The sequence below is a fragment of the Ptiloglossa arizonensis genome, chromosome 7 (assembly GCF_051014685.1).
Source record: "Ptiloglossa arizonensis isolate GNS036 chromosome 7, iyPtiAriz1_principal, whole genome shotgun sequence".
NCBI classification, from domain to species: Eukaryota; Metazoa; Arthropoda; class Insecta; order Hymenoptera; family Colletidae; genus Ptiloglossa; species Ptiloglossa arizonensis.
Genome location: NC_135054.1, coordinates 11,777,123 through 11,800,322, shown reverse-complemented (window position 1 = coordinate 11,800,322; position 23,200 = coordinate 11,777,123). Strand labels below are relative to the sequence as shown.

The 23,200-nt window shown below is 33.8% G+C and overlaps 1 protein-coding gene across 23 annotated transcripts in view; it reads right to left on the bottom strand.

Annotated features, from left to right (window-relative positions):
• Window positions 1-23,200, bottom strand: part of LOC143148799 (uncharacterized) — a 113,986-nt gene that overhangs the window by 29,024 nt on the left and 61,762 nt on the right. For 19 of the 23 annotated variants that reach the window (XR_012992589.1, XR_012992592.1, XR_012992593.1 and 16 more), the window contains 13 exons: window positions 21,289-21,394; window positions 18,115-18,192; window positions 13,999-14,223; window positions 13,273-13,433; window positions 12,565-12,776; window positions 11,871-12,075; window positions 9,281-9,470; window positions 8,037-8,172; window positions 7,071-7,401; window positions 6,762-6,965; window positions 3,554-3,792; window positions 2,915-2,969; window positions 2,175-2,399 (listed from right to left, as the gene is read on the bottom strand). Coding sequence is in view for 6 of the 23 variants with exons in the window: in XM_076315452.1 (XP_076171567.1) it covers window positions 2,175-2,399; window positions 2,915-2,969; window positions 3,554-3,792; window positions 6,762-6,965; window positions 7,071-7,401; window positions 8,037-8,172; window positions 9,281-9,470; window positions 11,871-12,075; window positions 12,565-12,776; window positions 13,273-13,433; window positions 13,999-14,223; window positions 18,115-18,192; window positions 21,289-21,394 (2,367 nt within the window). In the remaining 17 variants the exon portion in view is untranslated. Of the gene's footprint in view, window positions 1-1,569; window positions 2,032-2,174; window positions 2,400-2,914; window positions 2,970-3,553; window positions 3,793-6,761; window positions 6,966-7,070; window positions 7,402-8,036; window positions 8,173-9,280; window positions 9,471-11,870; window positions 12,076-12,564; window positions 12,777-13,272; window positions 13,434-13,998; window positions 14,224-16,120; window positions 16,139-18,114; window positions 18,193-21,288; window positions 21,395-23,200 lie in introns of those variants that run through there. The other 4 variants (XR_012992595.1, XR_012992597.1, XM_076315456.1 and 1 more) reach the window with 3 other exon arrangements.

Genomic DNA, 23,200 nt, shown 5'->3' with positions numbered 1-23,200 from the left:
CAAAATAATTTAACTCTTTGCAGAAAATGTTAAGAGAGGTAGTGGAGAATAGTAGAAAATTTTATCGAATAAAATGAGTAAATCAAAAGCTTCTACCGAAGTGTAAAGTTGACCTTACGTCATAGACAAAGTGTTAAGAAGGGATAGATATTTAATTAATAATATCGAAGCATTTCAGTAAAATCCAAAACCATATTTTTGTGGTTTTATCTTACATGGAATGAAATTATGAATAAGTGACAGTGAAAGTGAAATTTAAACAAAATTGTGAAACAAATATGTTTGACAAGTGTTTCAACAAACTGTCAAGAAAAGAAACGATTATTATAATGAAATTATATGGTCAAGAACAATTATATGGTCAGGATGACCGAACTGTAAGAAATGTACGAGTATGTACAAAATGTGTGTAAGCATATAAAGTATGTGTTTGAGATAAACTTTAATTTGGTTTATTTAAGTGGCTGTGACACGAGGAAGCTTGTTGTCTTCTTGTCGAAGTCGATGACCATGTTTGTTTACAGTTCTCGTCGAACACACGTTGCATTATTATGTTGCTCTTGATGACTTTTACGTGGATGTGCAATTATTGTCTTTTTCTGAATTATTTTTAATAATCACCCTAACCAATATATATATACATAATAATTTAAATTACACGTGTCTGAATTCTCTTTTGAATTCTGACCCTCGCGGCATTCATTCATGCATCCCTGACATCTCACATATTAGACATCATGCTATTCTCGGTTGTACCACGTATTACGTCATACCTTGTACAGTATGTCAAGTTTAAGTATATACGTGGAATTATTTCTCGAATTATCGAAAATACGAAGAACTTGTCTGATTTTGGAGGGGGAAGTGTAATATTGGATTCAATTTGTTTTCGAGTTTATTATTTATAGAGACTTCCATGTCACGTTTATTTATCGTAACGGAACTGTACGTTTTTATTATACCTGTTGCATTGCGTACTCGTAAACGAATCGAGCAATTAACAAATCATTTGTCAGATCGTGTCATAAATGTTGAACAGGAAATATTAAGTTTAGTCACACTTTTTAATATCTGATGTAGAAACAACTATATATTGCTTGCAGAGCTTTATTTATGTTTATCAGCGTATTTTATGCACTTACTTGGATACTATTTATAATTGATCGATCGATCGATCGAAAGTACACGACTAAACATAAATACACTTGTTCAAGTAAATTCAGTCATCTTGTAAATTGAAAGCTTGGTTTATTTTGATGTGTGTGTCTTGGAATGCACGATCAGGTGAGTGTAGCAAAAACAAATGGTTTTGCCATTGAGAAAATAGTAAAAACGACATTGAAGTTTCTGCGAGTATTAATTTCATTCGAAATTCAAATCCGTTATTATATTTTTCCCTCCGAATCAGAAAACGATTTCGTGAATTGTTCGTTGTGTCTTCAATACTTCAAAACCAATTAGTTTTAAATGCGTATACATTCAAACAACGCACACCGTAGATACAGTAAACTATGACTATTTTAGTAATAATCAACTAATATTATCGTTTAAAAGTAAAACACTAAAGCACACGATTGTAAAATGTTGCATCTGATTTATTGAAACTGTAACAAGCATCGTTCAAAACTTCATATACGCGTATACATTTAAATAGCGCGTATTGTGCATTGAATGGTCATTATTTTAGTAATAATCAACATATACTAGTTCGAAAGTAAAACGCTAAAGCGCAAAAATTGTAAAATGTTGCAATCTCATCTAACGAAGCTACGATAAGCATCATGGAAATATATCATATACTCCTTAATACGTGTTTAAGTAATATCGAAAGATATTTCAGCTACAATAATAACAAAAAATACAATATCTCGCAAACAGTGTACTATATAAACAATGAACACGATATCACTAGAAGCGAAATCTTGAATACAGAGCTATTTAGCACTAGTGTTCCGAATCTCATCGACAAATGGTTAATATAAGTTGTTGACCTCGAACCAAGCGTGATATTATCGCGTTATATTGAACATGCTGCACTTTAAGAAAGATATGTAATTGCGAATGAGATAACAATTGGATAAATTACGCTGTTTTTATTACGCATTTTGCTTTGCAGCTAATCGAAGCGCGGCCCCTCAACCCACCATTTCTCAAGTAAAACTCAAATCACTTACCATCAACTATTTTGTTGGCGTCTGCGATCACCCTCTGTCGTTTTTCATCTTCGTCGAGTTCGTCGCGTGATTTTTTACTCATCGTGTCGGCAACGTGACATTTCTGTTCGAGAAATTCGGCCATAACGTCCCTAAGTTCTTTTTCGTCGCTTGCGTATTTGTCTTTGATGGGGGTCGAGGTTCCGTTGAATACAGTGCCGTTTGTGATTGTGACATGCTGTTTCGCTGTTAAGTGCAAACAGACGTGATTTAAATGGTGTAACAGAACGTTGTAACTGTAATTCGTTACTGAAGCGTACAAGCGAAATTCAATTGTAAAGAAAAGCAATTACGTTCATGAGTAAATATTATACTTCGGTCGATAATCTGCAACCAATCGGTAAATGTAACGTTTGAAAAAATTTTAACGATGGTTCGAAGAAATTCTGATAAATCGTTTTCAACGAACTGTTCAAACGTGTCATCGCAATCGATGTTACTCGATGATACATTTCAAATGTACAACAGTATCACGAATGTCCTTCCGAGAAATGTAAGATTGAACTTATGAGTTCACAATAGTTTTCTTAGCAATGACACGAATTGCGTTATTCACAGAAGTAATGCAAGCAGTGACGTCATATCCTCTCTAGTATCGTAACCGTGCAATGTTCGTACAGCCGAAAAATATTCTCTGTACGTGAAATTTGGAGGAACGAGATTCGTGGTAATAATATTTAATACGATTTTCAAATACATACATGGTGTATCGCGTTTAGTGCCGGTAATACTGAGGTCTTCCACAGATTCAGACTCCTGTGGAAAAAATTATTCAAATGTTTTCAAATGTGTAATTTGTAGTGTGTTCAAAATTACAAATAATTCTACTCGATGATCAGATTTTGTAAAATGTTGATCGGTGAAATTTATCTTTCAAATTTCATTGTCCAATGATTCTGTGTATTATAAGATACTTATACTCGAATCAGAGTTTTGATAATGTTTACAACGGTATCGGTTTGAAACGTTGATACCGTGTATTTTCTGTATATTATAAAATACTTATACTCGAATCAGAGTTTTGATAATGTGTACAACGGTATCGGTTTGAAACGTTGATACCGTGTATTTTCTGTGTATTATAAAGTACTTATACTCGAATCAGAGTTTTGATAATGTGTACAACGGTTTGAAACGTTGATACCGTGTATTTTCTGTGTATTATAAAATACTTATACTCGAATCAGAGTTTTGATAATGTGTACAACGGTATCGGTTTGAAACGTTGATACCGTGTATTTTCTGTGTATTATAAAGTAGTTATACTCGAATCAGAGATTTGATAATGTGTACAACGGTATCGGTTTGAAACGTTGATACCTGTGTTTGCGAATACACACCTTAGTTCGATTGAGCTCGTAATCTGGATCCATCTTTGGATCCATCGTCGCGTCACGACGTAAAGAAGTATCCCTTGAGGGTCCCAATTCTTCTTTCAAAGAATCGAATCCAGGTTGATCCAATCTAACTCTAGCGACTGCTTTTTCTACGTCATCGGTTACCAGTTCGACGTTGAATATACATTTTTTCACAATATCCTCGCGGCCAATTTTATTCAACGCCTTTTCTAATGTATTTCCTACACATAGAAATATAGATTTTTTTTTTCGTTAGTATGCAATAATTCACATGGATTTTGAATTTGTGATACACGTTGCAACTTCGGGCAATTTTATGCCGTTTCGATACTCCGTTTTTTACGTGCAACGCGACACTTCAGTTTTACAAATGTTTAAAACACTGGAACGTTAACGAAAGGAAATAATATTGAGTTAAGAATGGAATACTGTAATCAAATATTAAAATTGCCAACTCGAGTTCTTTTCTTACGAGTAAATCGTGTAATTATTAACTGAAATACAAGGGAAAGTTAATAAACAATTTAAATGTCCTTGCAACTGTTTCAGAATTGTTTGCTTTAAAAAATTTGAACGATCGGTTGGGATCGAAATTAAAATACCAAGATAAACATTGAAACGTTTTCAAACATTGAACAATCGTACAAAATTTTCATTCAATCGATAAAATTCGGAAACTTCTTATACTTCCTTTCAAATGTTTCGTTTTCATACTTTCTATCCGACCTTTCCTTTTTCATTTTCAGACTTATACGAACAAATTTGCAATTGAAATTAAGATTTCTAGACCGTCGATATCCCACGAATTTTCAAAATTCGTGACAACATCCGACAGATTTAAATCGTATTTATGATAAATAATTGAGCGAAAAAGAAAACTGATCGAAAACTCTCGCGAACGAGTTATCTTTCATCGTTAATAATTATGCTTTTGACAACACGGACCTGTACTTATTGAAATCTGACATCTCTGAAAAGGGGACTTCCTAAATAGTAATAATAGTTCACTGACGTGTGTGTTAGCCGCTTCGTTTTCGTATTCTTGATACAAAGTTATAAACATGTTCGCGTTTATATCTCGCCAAGAATAAAAAACCAAAAAAAAAGTAACTCGAACTCGATAATATGTCGCACGAACAAGAAGAGCGGAAGACACTTGATACACAATCACTTTCACTGCATTCTTACCGCGGTAAAGCACACTTCTGTTTGTTTGAACCGATCGCAGAACAGAACCGATGTGCTATGTGCATTGCTGCCGTGTGTCAGTGTCATTAGTATTGGCAAAAAGGGGGAGGGGGAAAGGAGTCCATAGGTTTATGTCAGGCATAATAATGCAAGGATGAGATCACCAACTACGTTGCTCCTCAGATTCCACGCGTCTTAGTCAAACACAAGCGTCTGATTAATTGACCTTGCCAAGAAACAGGTTCTTTTTCAATTTTGATATCTGGCACTAGATTCAATACTTGTGCAACGAATTCACAAGTTTTTATAATCGTTACATAATTGTAGAAAAATTTTGAAAACAAGATTATCCACATTTATAAATAGGAACAATATCGAGAGAGAGAGAGAGAGAGAGAGAGAGAGAGAGAGAGAGAGAAAAATGAAAAAGCAACGCCCAAAGTATGCGAGATATTTCGAGGAAAGGTGTTCTTTTAAATATACATTCGTAACAGGTATAAATGTGAAAATGAAAAAACAACAATTAAAGGTAACGATAAATATAGAATACACGTTTACGTATAGCTTATTAAATATAGAAAGGAAGTATCCTGAAACATTTTCCATTCGGTAGAATAGTGAGTAAAAGGTGAAAATACACTTTGGGGAATTGTGTTGTACTGTGTTTTGCAAATGTATTTACAAAGCTAAAATTAAGAATATCAGCAACAGAATATATCAATGTATAAATAATAATACTTCTGTTGTAACATGTTTAATATTAGAGCTGATCTATTAGATATTTTCTACGTATTTACATACCGATTAAAAATATTAAAAAAATATATAACACGATAAAATCAACTTTTGACCACAGACTTGCATTGTATCTTCAATCCATAAATTGTCATCAGATTTTATAATATATACGAACATTAAGTATATCGAGCACATTGAAATCGTATTGGAGGTAAAAAACATTCAGTGTTCAATTATAACTATAACAATATCTGTCATAGTTAGTAAGAAAATAGAAAAATTGTTTAAAAATTTGAGTTTATTCTAGTTCCACGGATAACCGGAATCAAACTTGATATTTTTTTTGCATTTCTTGTAAACAGATGTTTATCAAACGTATCTCTTGCACCACACTTCGATGTATTTGAATAAATAATAAAAGATTCACCATCTTCGCGAAACAAAAAAATACACCGCTCTAAGGTCTCGAGAAACGATAAGATTCCCTCGGTCAAAGCTATCTTGACCCGTGTACGGGTCAGAAACTTCCGAGTAAGAACATTCGTGACCTACGGGTCAGGAGACAGGGAACGTGCAAGTTAATTTATTGTTAAAAAAGAAAAAAAAAAAACTCGAAATACTCTTCAACGATTGATAAAAGTACGTGAACCATTTCAAAGCGATCGATCGTACGGTGTCTCCTTCACAAATTTCCCAAGGTATACTTTTTCAAGGCGTCTAAAGTAGAACTTGGCCTTCACCCTTTACGGTTGATAGGAACGTAAGGAGTTTTCTCTGTAAGTTGGCGAGCACCATCCAGGGACAACAGTATGACATCATTGCTTTTATTGGACAGGGATATCAAATATTTTATCTGCGAGCACTGCAACCTATACTTCTTGTTTACATCGAACGTGTGTGTACAACAGAAATTTAACGAACGTGTCCAACGACTACAGTAGAGATCCCTTGCAAACGTTCATCGTCGATCAAAAGGTAAAATTTACTTGGAATATATCAGTAGAAATATAAATATTCGGTTGTACGAAAAGTCATTTCGTTTTTTCTGGCGAAAATGAAACACGATTTCTTTGCAGTGTAAAATTTAATGCACCGATAATTGATTCCTACACGAAATACTCTATTTATACAGTTTTGTAAGCACACTAGCTTCACGTTAATGTACAAACATTTTACTCAATTATATATTCCCCATTTTGGAAAATAAAATGACCTTCCGAACGACCCAATAAATATACCGTGTAACACTTAACGTGCAACTCACCCGTAGCTTTATTTCCGTTACTCTGCCAAATCTTGAGCATTGCTGCAGCCTGCTGGGCCGGTTTATTAGCATATTCTTGTTTGATGGACGACACCTCGTTCGGCGATATATTTAATTCTTCCGCAAGTTTCTCCCAGTCGGTGTCCAATAAATTCGCGATATCGGTCAACCGTATGGTCGCTCTGTGAATGGTATCCGGACGACCTGAAGAACAGATAATTAACGTTTACGCAATTCTCTTAGCAGTGTACGTTCTCTACGTTACATTCTATCGTTATATCGTTTATTTATAATTATCGATCTACATACTTATGCCACCGTCACGTAGAAAACTATAATTCTTCGAGAGCTCTAGCAGATCGACTTCCGAAACCGCTTGTTCCGGTGATATCTTCTCTGGCAGTAAAATGTTCAATGTGCATATCGGTGTTTGGGGTAATTCACCCTTGGGGACTTTCGGTTCGCTCATGAACATAATACGGCCCATCATGTCGGCAGCATCCGGATCTTTTATTCTTGCCGTGAACGGTACTCTGTTTTCTTTGAAAGCTCTAAACGGTAGCTGAAGTTGTTCACCGCTCTTCAATACTGGCACAAGGTTGCCCGAAAATTCCATGTACTGAGTCTTCCCTTCCAAGACCTGTGAGAATCGTTTCACGAGTTGCAGACGTACAACAATGCGATAATCATAATAAATGATTCACGTGTTTACAGTCAGCCACAAAAGTGCACATACACTCAAGGAAGTTCAATATTACGAACAATACGAAGGTTTCGGTAATACCATCGGTATTCGACGGTTCGTGAGTCAAAGTTAAAAATATTTTTGAAAGAATATGAATATTTATCGAACTTGTTTCTTAGGCAAAAGAAAGAACAAATATGAAATATAACGTTTCAGAAATGTACACTAAAGTATCACTGGTGTATCAAAGTGTAGGTAAATTTTTCTTGCTATTCTTCACGTTGATGTTTCATATTTTTTAATGTAATAAAATGTAATGTAATATTGTATTGTAATTTTGGAATATTTTACGAGCGATTGCATAACAGGGTGCATCTTTACTTTAATCTATTCTAACGTAATGTAATAAAATATGATATGATATTGTATTATAATTTTAGAATATTTTACGAGCGATTGCATAATAAGGTGCATCTTTACTCTCGGTCTATTCTAAACATGAACAGTCCTAGAACAACGCCTATTATTTCTTCAATTTTGAAACGAGTGTATGTAAACTTTTACGACCGATTGTACACATGTCCAATTACCTCGACGTCCCGGCTCTTCGCAACTTCCGTAAAGTGTTCTTGATTTTCTAAAGTCTTATCTTCTTTATCGTCAGTCATACAGAATACGCGTAGCCTTGCTTCCAACGGATCTACTCGCTTCGCGAATACTACAAACCTGCGGACGAATTGTGTTTGAATAACATTTTACAAACAAGCAAAATTGTAATCATGCAGGTAAAACGAGATTGATCGTCGCTACGTATAGAATTTACACTGTTTAAAAAAAGAAAAAACGAAAATATCGTCTACAGTGTACCGTGTTTGATCGAAAATTCGAATTCTCTTTGGAAAAATTTAATGCACCGATTAAGCATATACAGAGATGTTCCTATTAGTTGATTACTACGCGAAATACTCTATTTATATAGTTCTGTAAGCACACTACCGATCAAAAGTTTAGGTAAACCTACGTCATCTACGGTTTGAGAATAAATATGAAATTGGGCGTGTAGATACGTGCGCGAGAAATTCACCGATGTTCTACAAGCTGAAGAATCACAGAGGAAAGAGAAATCGTCCATTCGTATTGATGTATATCAGTAGATATCAAAGGATATCGGTGGATATCAATGGATATCAGTGGATATTGCCCTTTCCTCTGTGATTTAAAAATCATCAAGCTTGTAGAACAACGACCAACCTTCAGCGCGTGAACAGTACCGTATCACCACTTCTTGATGTTATGTAAAATGAAATAGACGAAGGAAATCTGGAAGAAGTTGTGGTTCAATGATCAAGAGTTCTTCGTCCAATTTGTTCGTCGCTTCGTAATTGTCGAAGCACCAGATGTCAAAATGCATCAATGAACGAATCGAAAAAATTATACTTATTACACAAATTACAAATTATAATTATGTACACGAAGAGAATCGAAATGTTGGATTCTACGAAAAGCCACATATCAAAAATAAAGATCATTTACCGATGAGAAAGATATTTTATACTAAATACCGAACAATCTGTGTTACCTTTCAAACCATTTTCTCCTACAATGATAAAATATTCGAATTCCTTTCTCGTTTAGGTGTACCGAAACTTTTGAATGGCAACGTAAGTGCTCGACAAAATAAAAGATTCTTCTTTACTCGAATGTATATTAGTAGATAGAAATATTGTTAACTTTCAAACGATATCGATCTGATTTTTAGGGAAAATGTTCTACCTGCGATTACGGTGTTATTTTTTTCTTTGAACACATAATCTGAGGTATCTTAAAAACGTACTTAGCCATAAAAGGTACGTGTGTCGCATGGGTGTATAGCTCAGTAGCCATTTTCGTGGCTTCAGAAATATTCCGACAATCCATTAACCAGAAGCGAGCCGATACTGTGGTAGTAAAGGAAACGCAATCTTTGACGAACGTCAGCGGCGTCGAACCTGTGACATCTTCCCAGACTGCCCGAGACTGACCCCCTGAACGACATACATACCAAGTCCAATAACATTATTAAAATATGTCCGTGTTGCGAGCACAGAATCGACAGAAGTGAAATGTGTTTGATTAATCCGATGCGACCGAGATTAATTACAATTTGCGTTACTTCCGATTCGGGATTTTGACAACTTTCTTTCATTACCGAATATTACGCGATACAAAGTGTTTTGCGAACTCGAGTACCTAAATTATTTCTATTGTTGTATTGACAATGTAACAAATTGTTTCAAATAGAAGTACTTATTTCGAGGACACAATTATCATGAGTATTAATTTTTTTTAAGGCCCTTCGTATTTTTAATTTAAATTTAGTCAGTGAAAGTAGATAAAATAGAAACGATTTTTATCTATGGAGATAATTATAACTTTGATCTTCCACTGTTGAAATAACTAGGAGAATTGAGTAATAATAGAATTGACGAAAGGTTTAGGATTTAATATGTTAATACAATCATCAGGAGCAGTGATAATTGTAAATTAACACTCAACCTGTGCACGATTTACGTTGAAAGATTTGTCACGTTTATACGTTTATGTTTTTCCGATTCAATGTGACATTCTTTTGTCCAATGTCATTTGAAGATCGACACGACACATACGAATAAATTTGTAGCCTCGCCGACTACAAAAATATAATAGTTACAACATGTGGTTTCCCTTAAAAAATATTTATGTCTTTGGAACATTAAAAAAAGCATAAGATTGAAAAATAATTGTCCGATCATAATATTTGCCACCTCAAAACAAATACTTCCGCCTTGAAATATTTTGCTACAATACTTATAGTGATAATTTTATACCAATGGATATAGAATTTACATGTTATAAGACAAAATCACGTGTAAAACAGTATATATCAATAAATTTCCAGTACCAATAAATATATTTAAAACTGACAATATTACTGAAAAATATATGACCTCGTATAAAAAAATGTTTCAAATAGTTCATCTCTGACTAGATTTATAAGATGAAAATAAGTGTATTTTTACTCTTTTTTTCTCGAAAGAGAAATAATCTATTTAAATTATCAATACTCTTGTGCGTTAACACATTCAAAAACTGTTTATACTTCGATAGTTTTTTTCTTTTGTAAGTAATGAATTTATCGATAATACTTGTATTTAATATCGGTCGCCATAAGTGCGTTGATGTTAAGTGCTCTATATGTGTGGGTAATTAAAACGAAACAAACGTTGACCGAATGATAATGCTTGCCAAATGAAAAAAAAAGCGTCATTCAGAAAAATCGCGCAGAAAGCAAACGCGAATTATGTGGATATGCATTTTATGATATATAAGCGATAACGGAACAAAATTTTGTGAAATAATAGTAATTAATGCGCGTCGTTATGTATGTCGAAAATATATCATCTTGTTTCTTATAACGTTAAACACTGAAAAATGTTGTTAATATTCGACGATTTGACATTATGAAATTAAATAGAAACGAGATTTTTTTTTTTTTTTTGGAAAACAATAGTAGCACGGAGAAAATCAGAGTTGAGAGTTTTATACCCGAAACATTTTTTATGTATAATTTGTTAACGTTTGAACAAAGGAAATAGAGCGTGGCTGCAACAAATTGTGACATTAAAGAAACGACAATCGTTGGTCTTCATATCGGTAACGTGACGTATGATACATATTACAATGATCTAAGAATACATATATCATAGATACACAATTTTTGTAAAAGTTATAAATTACAAGCCTAATATCGAAGCAGTTACCAGTCAAACGAATGTGCTGAAACAAAAACTTTGAAGTTAACGCTTACAATGAGCTAGGTAGTAAAACTTTATCTACGTTAATTAATAATCCATACCTAAATGACTCAATCCTAACAATATGCAAGCATTAACAATGAATCACAACAAGATATGTATACAACAATGGTACTCAACGAAATGTTTCTATGAAACATGCAGCTACCATCTCCCTTTTAAATCTCTATCCGAAGGTCTCCGGGACATATGATTTAATTTTTCATAAGATCAACGTTTCACGTCACACGGTATCGTCTAAGTATCGAAGTCAGTAAATTCTACGACATTCGTTTCACCCTTCCAAACGCTTCGAGACTGTTCGTTACGATGCCGAGGAACCGACATTTCTAAGTAGCCATGATGCAATCGTAATAATGCCGTACGATGTGGCTTTCAGTGCAGTCCCGACGACCTGAGAACAGACGAAGATGCCTACCGCCCGCGTCATGCCTACTAAACTACAAATTGATCTTCGAATGCGTAAGATGTCTGATAAGAGCATATATACACCAAAGGTGTTGCGGCGTAACAATTTCAGCACTTATCGGTAAGAGATTCTCCAGTAAGACGGTACGCTGCTCTACAATGTTACGTGCAAGCATATATTACCAGTTATGCTGCACAGAAGTCTCAACGTCGGCGCGTCTCCCGAATATTGATTGATCATGCCTTTGTTGGCTGCTTGCGGTACGGGTATAGTTAAGGTTATCGGTTTATGGAATTTTCTACGTCTTGGTTCAACGGTTACGATCGGTGATACTGCCACTCTGTTACCAAGAAGTTTAGCTACGAGATCTGCTGGTATCGGATGTGCCTAAACAAAAATGCGATTATTCGTGGATTGTTCTCTTCTTTTCTTTTCCTTTTGATAATGTGTACATAAGGTGTTTCGTATTAACCGAGAAATTACAACCGAGAAAGTAATTCTATGTGCAAAAATACAAATCTTTTCTTTTCCTTTTGATAATGTGTACATAAGGTGTACATGAGTAATTCTACTTCCAAAAATACAACGAAGGCATCGAATAAAATTTTTTTATACATTGTATAAATTATTACTACTGAACACCAACGTGATAGACATCGATAGATCCACCGAATCAAATTCTGATGAAAACGTGCATTCTTCGAACAGTTTTAAAATTGATTTTCCCAGAAGCGAATCACTCATCTTTTCGGCTCATCTTTGTCACATAGAATCACTTTCTTCTCAGGTTATTCTATCAGGTTATTATATAGATACTATAATTAGAAGTTGTAACATTATTGCCAGTGTTAATACTACAAAATGGAAGATACATACCTGAAGACCAACTCGAATTTTTTTAGTAAGGGCTGCTGGCGGAAAGACAGCCTGAACTTGCGGAACAGCCGATGAGGAGACTGTACCACCCTCTGGACCAACTGCATGAACCTCTTGCCTAATGCGAGACACTACTGCGAAGTAATGTGGGAAGTCTGCAGTGAGTATCCTTACGATCCGTGAAGTTTGGAGATCCTCGAGCTGGCTTAATTCTAGAAAGATATTGACATACAATTCGTAAAGTAGTAATATTAGCAATTTATGAACTAACAGCCCAAGTTAGTACATAGTAGTACTAAGCTTTTCAAGCTGGACTATGCCAAACATTGAAATTCAAATGTGTTTGTAATTTAGATACAAACACTAGGGGTTGATAGAACCTACTGAAATAAATAGAAAAGGTAGTAGTTTTAATTTCTTAATTTGACAATGGTTCTTTCTACTACAATTATACGTTACAGTAAAATTAAAAATTTAAAAAGATAAATAGGTACAGTTGAAACTATTAGTTTCCAGAGATATGTATATTCAGATTATTTTTCTCTTTCAATGAGTTCTATCAATCCCTATACTTTGAATCTACTATATTTACATTCTGTATTTACTACATTTATGACTCTCTTAAATTTTTCTATACAACTGGTTCGATTTTATTTCGTTAAATGTCGTTTGTTAAGCAAAAGGGTAAAATAAATGAAAAAACTGTACCTTCTCCTTCAAAGCTCTCGTTAAGCACATCCTGGACAGCCTCCTCGCTGGCTTCCAAGGTGTGCTCGCGCCAAGTTTCTCCGTTATCCGATCGAAGTATTACAATTTCTCGTTCCTTTCCCCGCAACGAAGCAAAATGAGGTACCTCTATGATCACGGGCCTGCTCAGAAGAAATTATCGATATTATTACATAAATAGTTTTTAAACGCTATCTCTGATTTCGTAATCAATATTTTACTTTTATGCAAATTAAGGCAACGAATACAATACCTATATTCTAAAGTTTCGACTTCTTGGATTTATCCTTAATATTATTTTTCGAACGGAAGTATCTTCCTGTAAGTTTCCATTTTCAAATTATATTTATTCTTTTCTTTTACTTTACACTGTAAATTATTAATCTTAATATCTCTTTGTTTCTTTCAGACGAATAAATTGTCACATTACTTACACTGAAGAGGTGTCAAATCCAAAAGGTCGAAACATATGTAAAATATACATTTTAAAAAAGAAATACAATATTCTATAGATCGTATTGGATTATTCGGAAAGTCATTTCGTTCTTTTTTTTCTTTCGGTGAAAAGGAAACACGATTTTTTTAGAGTGCGTAAACATTTTATTAAATTGTATATTCTCCATTTTGAAGAACGAAATCACTTTCCGAGCAACCTAATATAATTTTGCGCGATAAATTACTTAATCGTATCGTTGATTCGCAACCTACCCTAAAAATTTAGCACCCACAGGTCCAAGTTCAAGGATACGGCTGGCTAAAGCCTCTCCCTCCATCAATGGTGGTGGGTTGGTCAATTTGTCCCTTCTTAAATATCTGCAGGTAACGCGCATTGGCATCGCAGCTTTTCTAGGAGGAACGATTACACGTACACCGCTGTGCCTGCAACCTCGCATTGCACCACCTCGTGCATCCACCAGAAAGGAAACCAGGAAGCTGTCGTTTACACAAAATAACGATTTTTACTAAAAAAACATTTGGAGCACCAACGCGGTAAACGAAAATGTCGGCTTAGCTCGACGCATTATAATATGCCGAGAGAGTTGAAAATAAGAGCGTCCATTCCATAAGGGCTAATTCAGACACGTAATTATAAATAGTTATTCAATACTATGAGACGAATATTGTGCGTAACACGGATATAAATTATTGCGGTTAAAAACATTTGGCCTTTTGGGAAATAATACGATCATGCCATTTGCTTAAATTAAATCAATTAGAATTAATTAAAAATAAACGATATTTCGTCTAATAGATAAGTATTTACACTAATCTAAAATTTCAACAATTTGTTACAATCTCTTGGAATCTTACGTTTGATCGAATTCAATGCTGTACATAAAAGTAATATTAATTCTGTTAGTTTTCATGAAAATTCTAATGGTGTACAATTTTCAGTCAATAATATCCGAGCTTGAAAACAAATGTTCTGTAATCGTTCCCTGAAATGTTCGTAGTAAAATTATTGTAGGCCACTTAAAAAGATTACAATGTTATTTTAATACGTATCAAAAGCACGCCAAGCCGAAAAGCCATTGTCGTTATATACTTTTACTAAAAGCGAAAAGTTAAGGATTACAGGAACCGTCTTCGTACGTAGAAAAATCGTTTCAATCGGTTTTATGCACACGGTGGCGTTATGGGTATCGATCACTTCGCGCGGGAGTCACGAAAATGATATGCTTCGCAAGTAAATTCATCGCAGTCCGTAAAGGTATGTGTAGAAAATCATGTAAATCAATGCATTATAATAATGTGCACAGATGAATTGCATGAACAATGGAGCAAAAGAATCGTAAATTGAGTAACTATGACTGAATGGTACGGCTCGTGGGCTTGTGTCAAGGATTTGCTGCATGGACATTTATTTTACGGCTGCAAGCACAGAACAAATTAACACTGCGCATCATAAAAGGGAGAAATAAATGGTTAAAGTTGGTTGAATCGGGTCTGAAGAACTATTCGATTGCTTTTAAATATACTAATCGATGATGGGTGCCGACGGTTTCAATTCCGTGATCAACCTAGGAATTATTCACAGAGAAGTTGCATGTGATATGTGCACAGTGAATATAAATAGTAATTTCATGCAGAATATTAAAATGATTCGGTATTTTATTCCCATTTGTTCAAACGACGCACCGAATCACAAGAATATTCCTACACGTGATAAAACTCCTTGGCAGAAGTTTTTCTTTTCACCCCTCGGCATATTAAATAGTCTAAAAATATCGATAGTGAATAAATACAAAAAGTGATTGCTCAAGGGAGAACGATGCAATGGTACTCTTGTATATTTGTCGTTCTTTCGGAATACATTACAGCTTAATACGATAGAATACAATGCCTAATAAATATTAACTGGTAAGTATATTCGCAAAGATTACGTTCTGGAATAATGTTTTACCAATCAGATCTAATGCAAGACGTCTACGTACGTGTGTAATTTCAATTTTTTAGTTTCTTTCGAATTTATGTCCCCTCGATGTTCAAATTTGTTCGTTGTCGATTCGTATCGTAACTTCGTCAGTTTCGTTTGTAATTTATACAAGAAGACGTATCGTATCGTAACTCGCGTTGTCAGTTTCTTCGTAATTTATACAACGGGACATAATAAATATTTGATCGATGATGGCCGATTCGATTGAATTTCTTCGTGTATATTCACTGTGCACTACGTTCCGTCTAAAGATTACTAAATTTTAGCGTCTACGGGCATTGTGCAGCTATAAAAGGAAATGTAAAAAAAAAAAAGAAAAAAAGAAACCATAAATCATAGTGAAGAGCGATACGGCAAGTAACAGAAGCTAAGATTCAAGAGAAGATCACTTACTTTCTCCACTGTGGAATTCTGCGAGTAGCGCAAATAAAATAACAGAGGATCGGGAACAAAACAAAAAACGCGTTAGTATTCATTCGTTCATAAAAATGGTGATGAGAGATGACGACAATAAATGGTGTCGAGACTCTGAACTAGCGCAACTGTTACAAATTTTCGAATACTTCTAACAATTCTCAACACGCACGCACGCACGCAGGCACGCACAGATTTTCAAGTACTTTAAAGTGGTTCCGTGCTACGATGATGGTCTTTTTTCGTTTAGTTTCTCGAAAAATCGCAATCATCACACGCAAGCCTCTTTTCTATTGTACAAAACTACAAAACAGGGGATAACAATAATAATTATGTATTATAGTAGAGACGCAACGAGGCCACATCACTCACATACTGCGGAAAAAAGATATACGTTAGGATAGCAACGTAAAGCAGATCGGCCCGAAATCTGTTACGAATTTTCTTTCTATTTCTGAGAGGGAGAAATTTTCCTTTTCTTCTATATCGTCAATTGCAAGAGAAATTTTCATGCTCATTTTCTGCTATGAAAAATATCGTACAAGTGTTTCAACTATCGAGAAACGGACAATTGACAGATTTCGGTACGTATGCAAAAAAATAGCCCAAACTTGTCACGTAATGGGGAACAATTGTACGAGCAGCAGCCACTATAAAAAAAAAATGTGTCTAACATGGTTAAATTATCCAGAAGACGAACGATTCTTTCTCTATACTCGCAAGAACACTTTTAACGTATTTTTATATGTATTCTATTTATTGCGTAGCGTGTATAGAGTAACCCATTTTAATTTATGAATAATTGTTTTTTTTTTCTCTATTGGAAAAATGAAAGGTGGTAGATATTTGTAGGTGCAATCGCGAAGAATATTTAAAGGTCGAAGGTATTTAATTTTCTTTAAATAAAACCTACATTTCGATGGACATTGTCTCGATTTCGTTAATGTTTAAAGAAATGTGCATTTACAGATTAAAATAGATCACTCTCGATACTTTGGGTCAGTTCAATCTAATATATACAATTATCCCTAATTTCATACTAACTCGAATACTTTTACCATTTTTAAGCGAATACTTTCACCATTTTATTACTTTTTTTTTATACGTATTCTTAAAAATACTGTTAATTAAGTGATAGTTAGGCGATTATCTCCGGTTAAAGATTATTCAGTACACATGTGATATAAAAAATAAAGATTACCAATTACACGGATAACAGAACTATAGATTAATATTGTTGACTTAGAATTATATAGGGGTTTTACGAATTTATACTACAAACTTTGGACACGTATATTACTCGCCAAACAAACCAAAAAAGAGTGAAGGAATAAGGGTTTCAAAATCAAAGGTTTTTAATTATATATTTGAAAATATTATTCCTTCATTTCTCAAAAAAAAAAATTCCAATTTCTTGTTTCAAATTACCCAAAATATAAAGTAAGTCGAGTTTACATAGATTTTGAACGTTAAATAAAATATGTTCTTATCCTTAGAAGGACTTTTGAGATGTCAATTAATCGTATAAATTTCAAAATTATTTCTTATGCAACAGTAGTTAGGTAAAATAGTTGATTACAAAGAAAACAAACAAATGTTTCACGCGTACGGTAAAAACACGTGGGTATAATCAATATTATGTTAATTCTAAAGTTATTCAATGAAAACATTATTGTTTGTACCTCTGACGCAATTGGTTTCCGAACTAATGTGTACTAATACATTTCCGTTTATCTTAACGAGTGCTATACATGTACAAAGTTCGTATTATTAGCTTGTAAACAACTTTCGTAATTTTAGCGAGAAAAACGCAAATTACTTCAAATCGTCTGACGCATGGACGCGGAAATTAGCTAAAAAAATATAAAAAGAAAAAACAAAAAATATTTTGTACACAACGCGTCCTTCGTCACTTTATACATCGGAACGCCTAAACGTATAAGGGGAAAATAAATAAAAAGGGCATGTTGTACCTGTCCCTCCACATTCCTTGTCCTTTCGACATGGTACCAAGAGCAGCCAGCGATGTGTTTAGGGACTCTAGGGACGCTCTGATCTCAGAACAAAATCTGATATGATTATGGATAACAATTTCATTTCATGCACATGCTTTTTGTTTTTTTCGTGCACTTTACATCTTCCCCCACTTCTCTCTCTCTCTCTCACTTTCTGTTGTTTTTCAGGAATTCTGTGCGCTTAAAAAATCGTTACACGTTTTCAGACTCAAGTGCGTGCAAAAATGCAAAGAAATCTGTCACGTGGTTAATGTACGAGGAAAACATTCGAAGGTTACACCGGAATCCACTCGACAAGAAGTTAACTCTTGATCAGACCAAATCATTGTTTGTACGGTACAATGAGTATCCTGTCCTACTAAGCATAAAGAGAGAATCTATTGTGCACGTAAGGTACAAGAGTATCATTATCTCGGATGCGTTACGTTTTTTTTTTTCCATTGCTTTCGACAAAGTGACTTTTAAGACGTGTTCGGATAATTTGTTTACCTACTTCTAAGTCTGCGGTAGTAAAGATTCGTGACGTGGAAAACACAGATTGTAGTGGAAATGTTCTATTGTATCCTAGAATTAGATTCGAAGTTTAGTAATATCGTTTAACAAGTATCGACCAGCATGTAATATTTTTCATTCTTCGTTGCACGATTTTTAATAATTTTCTATTTTTTTTAGTTAGCTTAGTAGGTCATTATACTGTGTCCCTCCATGTTTCTCGAGTAAAAGCTCCACGACCACGCTGAACCGTTTAGTATTAGTGACATGGTATCGAATCAGATTAGACTTGTACTGTCAAAGAATCGTTCATCCCAAAAAGATATTTCACGAACAACATGCTTATCACTATATGATCTACCAACTGCTACGGGCAAGACAGGATGTAAACGGGGCACCAAGCGATTCATTCTTATTTAGCTGGTTAACCGATTACATAAACGTTAAACCAAACATTCTGTATGAAAAGAAAGTAGATCAAAATAGCTTGCTGTGAGAAATATGATGTATAACAGAAGACTGATTAGTACGTAGTTACTGATTTGGTTCTCTCGTTGGCTCCATTTGAAACGTTTCGCGATACCGTCACGACGGTAACAGTTATGCTGTCACAGATTCATTATGCACGCGATTACGTAACAGTAATCTATCTCCGCTATAAGAAATACGGTGTCTTGTGCGACATGTATTTAATACGAAACGACTCGATCCGAAATAATTGAATAAGAATCGGCTCAGATTGTTTGCATCGATCCTTTCGTCGTGAGAATCGACTAGGAAAATCAAATACCGATAACGTTAAACACGCTAGCTTTGCAACATTGAAATTCGTTTCGTTCGATGTAATCGATATATTGCAGTTCAATTTTAAATCACATCGTCAAAAATGATGTATATATTCTTGTACTGTATAACACTGTTTCGTTCAATGTAATCGATATATTGTAGTTCAATTTTAAATCACATCGTCAAATGAAGTGTATATTCTTGTACTGTATAACAATTTGTGAAAAGTAACTGTAAATTTTATGACTGTATAACAATTTGTGAAAAGTAACTGTAAATTTTATGACTGTATAACAATTTGTGAAAAGTAACTGTAAATTTTATGACTGTATAACAATTTGTGAAAAGTAACTGTAAATTTTATAACTGTATAACAATTTGTGAAAAGTAACTGTAAATTTTGTATTACGCTCCCTGTTTTCGTTAAAATTTTTCTGAAGCCAACTAAAAGTTAGTTAAAAAAAAATACTTCGATGGACGAGACATTAGAAAAGTTGAAGCTCGCTTTATACAGCTCGTATAATCGTAAATTCCCTTGATCTCGTATCGCATTTCGTTATTATGTATCAGCCAATAATCTATAGGGTTAATTATAGCAGGAGTCTTGCACCAATGCACACCGTATCACACTATAATACACAACATTATTGTTTCGTAATGTACATATTGTCGTTATCTTATACTTTTAGGTACGCTATCACTTGCGTGCTATGTGCTTCCGTGTTGTTCACCACATTAGTGCTCCTTTATTTATATACAATTTTCAATCACAAAAGAATGCATTAATGTGCAATAGATATTACTTGCTGTATTTATAGACAAATTTAATTTTGACAAACTTTCTCAACTCTATACAACGCTAAATAATTATACGGATCCTCTTGAAAATTACATTCCGTTTGTTTAGTTCAATTTCATTTTCAATGTATCGATTTATTATATCGTACCGATCCCAGTGAACACAGAAATATATCTCAGTGATTGTACACAGTTACTGTATAAATTGAAATATTGGAATAATTTGTGCTAGTAACGACGAATTGTTTGTTTTACAAGCGTGCAGATTCAAACTTTGCCAAACAGGATTACGATTCAAATGAAATTTCCATCGTTAAGTAATTTGAAATTCGTGTTACACCGTACACATTTTATTCGTATTTTATTCGAGTGTTGCGCTTTTATTAAAGATCAAAACAAACCATGCAAACATAGAAATCGTTTTCTATAGTTCTTTTCTCTTTTTTTTTTTGTTTAAATAATTCAGTTAGTAGAAGTCTGATTGGACGACTTTTTGAATTCACCGTGCATACACGTTTACTCCGCAAACAATTGTCAAATTAGTGAGCAATGCAGATTCGCTGTTGTGAAAATGCTCGTGACCAAGAAATTTTCCAATCGTAAAGGAAATCTAATAAATCCGCAGACCGATAGAAGTGATCCAAAATAATTCGAAACAACAAGTACCTACAAGTACCGCAGATTAGAACCAGGTGTAAAATATTCTAATAGACTGAAAATCAATTTTTCAAATTTACTTTTTTCTTCGATAAAATGTTTCGAAAACACATACATTTTAAACACCTTTCTAAATACAGATCTGCCAATAGGGTAAGTTGTACATTATTTGTAAAAATAAAGCGGTTTTATGGTGCAGCGAAATTCATAAAGAGTATACGTAATTAAAAATATATTAATAAAGACATTGATATACAATTTTTACAATACATTTCATTGTACAAGAGTATTATTTATCTAGAAATCAGTAGTACAACCTACCCTAGATCATACAATTTTGTATCACTGTTAGGAAAGTGAAGTTTACAGTATTCTAAAAAAATATATATAAATACATACCCGACGTGTACTGGGTGCCTGTTGATATCAACATTATCTGGTTTGAGATTGGCAGCGTTTGTACGTTGATAGTTTTCTTTTGTAATCATCTCGGTTATGGTTGGCGCTATAAATTGCATATAAAAATGAAACTTTTTATGATTTTTCCAAACTGTAAAAGCTATACTTCTTGTCACTTCAAGTCCACGTTAATCTTTTCCGCTGCTACGTTACATTTGAATGTGAGTAAAATCTAATAATAAACTAATCACGATTAGACTAATTTATGACTGGTAAATACGTTTTTATTCCGACTGATAAAGATTAATGTGATTAATTTCAATGACAGTTGTAATTTTGGTCAATTTTAATAGTTTATACAAGGTGTTCCACAATTCGTGTTAAATACAGTAAGAAAGTCATTGGACAACGAAATTTTGAAAATGTGGAATACAATTTTTTGTACAAGCCTTTGTTTTTTGAGACAACCAATTTTGAAAATGTACGGAATAAACGTTGATTTAATGAATTTCAATTTAATGATTTTAAAATTGAGAAGTTTCTCTCCAAAGGAAAATACTAAAGACGTTTGTCGTTAAAAGATTTGTTCAAGTACTTGGAAAATTACAAAAATATTGTGCAGTGGTATACAAGTGAAGGTTATTGTACGCCTTTTCGGATCTACAACAAATTACGAAACAGCTTGTACGATGTGATAATAAATATAAAACAAAATTGTATTGTCCTCAAGTACCTTACATTTGCATTTCAAAAACCGAACATATCCGATATGTATTCTATTGCAATAAAACGACTGCCACTAATTTCTAAACATTGTATTAAAATACTATGAACAATTTAAGAACAATTTCACAATAACACTAAGACTTTACACCGTACTTGAATGTGTTTTCTCATACGCAAGAATAATTACACAAACGAGCAGAGTTTAACGACATTTTTCAAATAATGCTCGTAATAGAAGAATTTGGATCGGAAATTAAATATTTTCTAGATTTACGAAATGCAAAAGTCAAACTGTGGAAAATGTTATTCGAGAAAGACAAAATGTGGCGGAAATAGCTTTTCCACCGGTAGAGGCGTGGCGAAGTGTGTGCACGCTTATCTCAACTTCTTAAATAGAAAGCTGTATCCTTTTTATAGTCGATGCAGTAACGATATCATGGTGACGTGTCAAGTTTCGTGTTACACTAAATGTGCGAAGTGGTGTCTGTTTGCATTGATGCTAATTTTGATATTTAAATTGCAAAAATGTATTACCTTACCGCTTTGGAATGTTGTTTGATATTTCTTTTTAAATTGACTATCCTTTCCTATCAATGTTACTTGATACGATAAAATACCAGGTATTCGATGAAATTTTGTTCCAAAAAATTAAATGCACCAAAAAATTTCGACAACATTGGAGATTAAGAAACAACGAATTGTCAAAGCAAACATTGAAAGTTTAAATTGCAAATATGTATTGTCTTACTGCTTTGGAATGTTGTTTGATATTTCTTTTTAAATTGACTATCCTTTCCTATCAACGTTACTTGATACGATAAAATACCAGGTATTCGATGAAATTTTGTTCCAAAAAATTAAATGCACCAAGAAATTTCGACAACACTGAAGATTAAGGAACAATGAATTGTCAAAGCAAACAAAGAAACAAGTTCGAAAACAAAGGAACATGTTATCTTATGCTACCTGGTTATCTCCCTTAAGAAGGCTGTCTGATAATTTGTACTTTCTTAAAATAGCCTTGAAAACATATTGTGTGAATTTTATTACAAAATTGGTGAAATTAACGATTCTGTAGAATATTTAACCGATTCGTCGAATGTTTTCGCGTAATACACGTACGCAAATATCGCTGAGCTGAAACCGCTGAAATTCTTCGAAATTTCGAAGATAATTCTTCTCCGAT